The 5002-nt window shown below is 34.6% G+C and overlaps 1 protein-coding gene across 2 annotated transcripts; it reads left to right on the plus strand.

Moving 5' to 3' along the window:
- Window positions 1-1635: 1635 nt before the first annotated feature.
- On the plus strand, window positions 1636-3324 carry LOC147387084 (Heavy metal transport/detoxification superfamily protein). 2 transcript variants are annotated; one of them, XM_086421757.1, is made up of 3 exons: window positions 1636-1831; window positions 2342-2426; window positions 2540-3324. In XM_086421757.1, exons 1-3 carry the CDS (start codon window positions 1820-1822, stop codon window positions 3109-3111), a joined length of 669 nt encoding a protein of 222 aa, XP_086277883.1. In that variant the 5' UTR covers window positions 1636-1819; the 3' UTR covers window positions 3112-3324. The 2 variants fall into 2 exon arrangements, with proteins under 2 accessions (XP_086277883.1, XP_086277884.1); XM_086421758.1 differs by having other exon boundaries at window positions 1650-1831; window positions 2543-3324.
- Window positions 3325-5002: the final 1678 nt, after the last annotated feature.

The following is a 5002-nucleotide window of genomic DNA, read 5'->3' on the forward strand; positions in this document are numbered from 1 at the left end:
ATATTTGTAAATTTTCATTTGGTTCGAATCTAAATTTTTTTATTATTGATAAATATTTCGAAGAGTCCGACTAGTGTTACTATCATAATGAGGAAAAGAGAGTTTACTAAACCATCTCCACTGTCAAGAAGACCTCGAGATTTGTAACAAGTTTTTAAGATTTTACTACAAGTCTCGAGGTCTTGTTTTACGCATCTCAAAGTCTTTTGACGATGGTTATGATAATGATGATAGCTTGAGATTAATATCATGGTTACGTGTGCATTACATGCCGAGAAGGCACCTGGACAAGGGAGTATCGTACTCTGCGGCGCACGCAAACCTTGAACACTGATGGAGTTGGATACTAAAAGACAAAAAAGAAGTTATCGTATTTAGGGGAGCATTGAAAATAATGTTCCCACTACATCATGATCATTGCCCAATAATAACATCAAATACGTCTATCATTTGGACCGGCCATGGTGGTAAGGAAAACACTTTCCTTACAAACTTAGTAAGATTTTCACTACTACTAAGGATCCTTGAACTCAAATGAATTAACACATTGATAATCCAACACCACAGCCAAGGGTGAAGCCAATATTTTGTGGGGGCAAGGAAAAGTCTTTTTTTTTGTTTTTTTTTTTTGGGGGGGGGGGGGGGTTAATAGTGATAGATTGCTTTATTCACCACTAATATTTGTCACAAGAGCTCAAGATTCTTATAGAATTTACAATTTTTGTGAGAGAAAGTATACCCATTGCCCTTATTGTAAATCCACCCATGACCACGACTAATTAGATTTCATGGAAATTTTAGATTAAAAAAATGATTTTTTATTATTATTGATCAAAGGTTTGTAAAAGAATTGTGATAATCTAATTACCCCACATGACAAACTCAATCAATTAACCTGACGTAACAAGTTCGAGAATCGTAGATTTGTACTCTTCGGGATACACAACCATACTTCCCCATAAAAAAATGTATCTTAAGAGAACCGTGTATTTCGAAGAGTGTAGATCTACGATTCTCAAACTTATCACATCAAATACTCAATTGAATTTGCCACATGGGGTAATCAGATTATCACGACTCTTTTAAAAATGAATGGCACTGAATTTCCTGAAACTCCTACATTTAAAATTAAAAATTCAATGATAAAAAATATTTTTTTTTTCAAACTTCATAAAATTTTATACTCGACAAACTCATATGACCTTTGATTTCTTTGAAAAAAAAATATTTTTTTAGAGAATATCTTTTTAGATGCCACAATAATTTTTAAAAAATTCAATGGTGAAAATATTTTTTTTTTCAAAGTTCAAAGTTCATATTTTTGGATGCCACAATGTGAGCTCAACAAACTTTAGTAAGAGTTGAAATCTTACTTTAAGAGTTAGGCTAGTGAGACTTTAATAGTAATCTAATTTTAAATGGTAGGCTAGTGAGACACTTTAGTAGTAAAGGCAATGGTCGGCAATTACGTACACGCGTAGAAGATGTGGATGAGAAATCATCCATCATTAATGCAGTTGGAAGGAACAACTAATTTAATTTAAAATAGATAGTAAGTTAGTTTGGTAAGACAGATCAATCTTCTACTAAGAATCAACCACTGATGCACCAACATAATACGTCCGATCACATAAAGTTCAACTTAAATTTACACGTGTCGTTATTTTCTTAGCTTAGAGTGTACCTAATCCTACGCGCCCTCCTTTTCAAGCTTCAATTTATTAAGGCGGTTCATCTCTCACGCTCTTACCCTGTCTGTTTCATTAGTTCTTCTTTCTGCGACTCTGGAGTTTGGTTTCTGATCTTCAACACTTAATTAATGGCGGAAAAGGTCTGTAAAGTCCTCTATCTGTTACTGAAATTCATCTTTTTTATTCAATTATTTGTGCGCTCTAAATAATCCAATTTTGATCGATTTTGTTACAGATTTTAGCGTTGGTGTTGTCGGTTGATCTCAATTGCCCTCAAAATCATCTTTTTCATCATAAAAGACTTTTTTTTTTTTTTAAATTTAATAACTTATGCGCTCTAAATAATCCTGTTTTAATCGATTTTGTTACAGATTTTAAGATTGGTGTTGTCGGTCGATCTCAATTGCCATCAAGTTCATCCTTTTCATCATAAAAAAACTGTTTTTTTTTTTTTTTTAAATTTAAATTCAATAACTTTGCGTTCTAAATAATCCAATTTTAATCGATTTTGTTACAGAGTTCAATATTAGTGTTGTCTGTTGATCTCAATTGCCCTCAAATTCATCCTTTTTCTCTTTAAAAACTGTTTTTTTTTTAATTCAATTACTTGTGGGCTCTAAACAATCCAATTCTAATCAATTTTGTTACAGATTTCAACATTGGTGTTGTCGGTTGATCTCAATTGCCCTAAATGCTACAACAAGATTAGAAAAGTTCTCTGTAAACTCTGCTGTGGTGAGTTCTCTCTCTCTTTCAATCTATCATATATATATATATTTGATCTTAGATCTAATAAAGACAATTAAAAAGAACTTATTTTATTTGTTGTTTAATTTTGTAAACAAGAGAAGTACGAAGCCAGTTTTTCGACGAGAAGAACAACACAGTGACCATCTCTGGTCCCTTCGATCCCGAAAAACTCTCTAAGAAGCTATACTGCAAAGCTGGATGCACCATTAAAGACATCAAGATCAAAAAAGAACCCGAAAAACCCAAACCTGAACCCGCCAAAAAACCTGATCCTCCTAAACCAGCCCCTGCCCCAGCTCCAGCTCCAGCCCCTGCTCCTGCCCCTGCCCCTGCTCCTGCTCCAGCTCCAGCTCCAGCCCCTGCCCCAAAAGCACCTGAACCGGCACCAAAAAAACCTGAACCAGCACCAAAAAAACCAGAACCAGAACCAAAAAAACCAGAACCATGTCCTGTACCGGGTTACCCACCAATTTTTGGGGTTTGTTGTGGGCCATGTTATGAGGGTTATGGTTGGGGACCTTGTCATCATGGCCATGGAAACCCTGCACCTCCTCCACCATCTTTTGATTATTCTTATGGAGGTCAACAATGCCATTGCGGCTGTGGAGGGTCTAAGGGTTGTAATTATTACATTATTGAAGAAAATCCAACTCTATGCACCATCATGTAATTGCAATTTTAATGTAATAGTCCCACTTGGGTTCATTTTAAATTGGGTTATTTAGAGAGAGAGAGAGAGGGGTGGTTTTGATTTCTTTAATAATAGTGTTGTTGGGGATAGGGTTACAGGGGGAGGGTTTTGTTGATGGTTCAAATGAACCAAGAGTAATGTAATAAGATTCATCAATAATGTGGTTTGGATTAAAAAAATTTAGAGAATATCTGCCTTTTCAATGGACTTCAATACAGACTTGTCTCCATGTGATTTGTTGAAAAAAATATTTGGATAAAAAGGGATTTTAAATTTTAGTTTTGTCTTCTATGGTACCATGGTACTTGATTGATTATTATTAATTAAAAGTCAAATAACATTTGAAGAGAAAAAAAAATTGGCTCTACATGTGATATGGTGGAAGGATGGGAAAAAACTTTGAAGTAGAAACCCTCTCCACTGGATTACACCTCACATTTCTGAGGAGGTATTCCAAATTTTAGTGAAAATATAGGGACATGAAATATGTTTAAAATGTTACGTGTCTCGAAATAAGGCTCGGAAGGGGGTTTGGAATCGTTTTGAAAACTAGAGTAAATATGATTGATAAGCAAGTGGAAGAGGCTTGTTCTAAAAGTGGGGTTGTTTGATTGCGGGGTTACGAGTATATCCTTGACCATAATTTTAATTTACAAAATGAAAGTCTATCTAGAGGTGGTCCAAATTTTCAACTTTACATGCCATTGAGTAGCTCCACGACATCACGACTTTTTCTTTACTTTACACACTCACATGGTGGATTGTCCTCATTCACTAAGGTACATACGATCCTAGAGAAAAATGTTTTTAAGGTTAAATGGTCTTTAAAAAAAGGAAATGTTAAAGTACTATTGAAATTGACGTCGTTTCGGACATTGCTGATGTGGATGTGTTTATAGAGCCATTGATGTTTTTCATCGAGATACGAGTGATGAATTAAAACGTTTTATTTCACCTTGGAAAATGTGAGAATGGGAGGCACATCAACCATTTGCGAATCGATGTCAATTTTAATGTCACTTCAACATTTTCCGAGGCAAATCGTATTGAAGTGATATTAAAACAAGAACAATGATGAAAGCATACAGTAAATCATACGTGGTCTGTACATATTTGATGTGGTAAGGGCACAAAATCGCATATCTTTTTTTCTTGTGTATCCTGAAGAAAAAAATCTATGGTTTAGTGCCTTTGTCATGTCAACTGTGTATGATTTAATGTGTGCATTCGTCACGACTCTTAAAACAAATATCTATTCAACATTCTTGATGTGGTGTGCACAAAATCATAGATGCTTTTTCCCTCTTATGTCGATGAAAAGCATCAATGGCCCCTGTACACACATCCACATTAACAATGTGTGAATAAATGTCAATTCCAACATTTTTCGAGACAGAAAAAAAAAAAAAATTGGCCCCATTTGAGGAGAAGGATATGTAACGAGGAGAATATGTATAACTATACACCAGAAAATTGCATGTTTCAAAGAAAATCTTTTTTTTTTTTTTAAGGCAAAAGATGCCAATTAGTTTGACGAATTATTGTGCGGTGCTACGAGCGTCTTAGTATTACCTCATGGATGACATCTGTCAAAAGGAACGGGCCCTTAGAAAACGAGAAAAGTAAAGTTGAAAAAGAAAGGAATTGATTGATGAAGATGGAAACTAATAAAGCTTAATTAAAAGGGACGATATGTCTAATGGTTACTTTGTGGGTAAGGAAAATGACCCGAAATTAATTGACACGTGTCACGACCATTAATGTGATTAATAGCAAAGGGTATGTATTTTATTTAGACATTCAAGACCTATGAGAATGTTAGCATTCTCTACCATAATCATTTTCTAATAATACACTTACCTATTTTGTC

This window comes from Akebia trifoliata, chromosome 13, assembly GCF_017979445.1.
Source record: "Akebia trifoliata isolate Shusen 1 chromosome 13, ASM1797944v1, whole genome shotgun sequence".
Classification (NCBI taxonomy): domain Eukaryota; kingdom Viridiplantae; phylum Streptophyta; class Magnoliopsida; order Ranunculales; family Lardizabalaceae; genus Akebia; species Akebia trifoliata.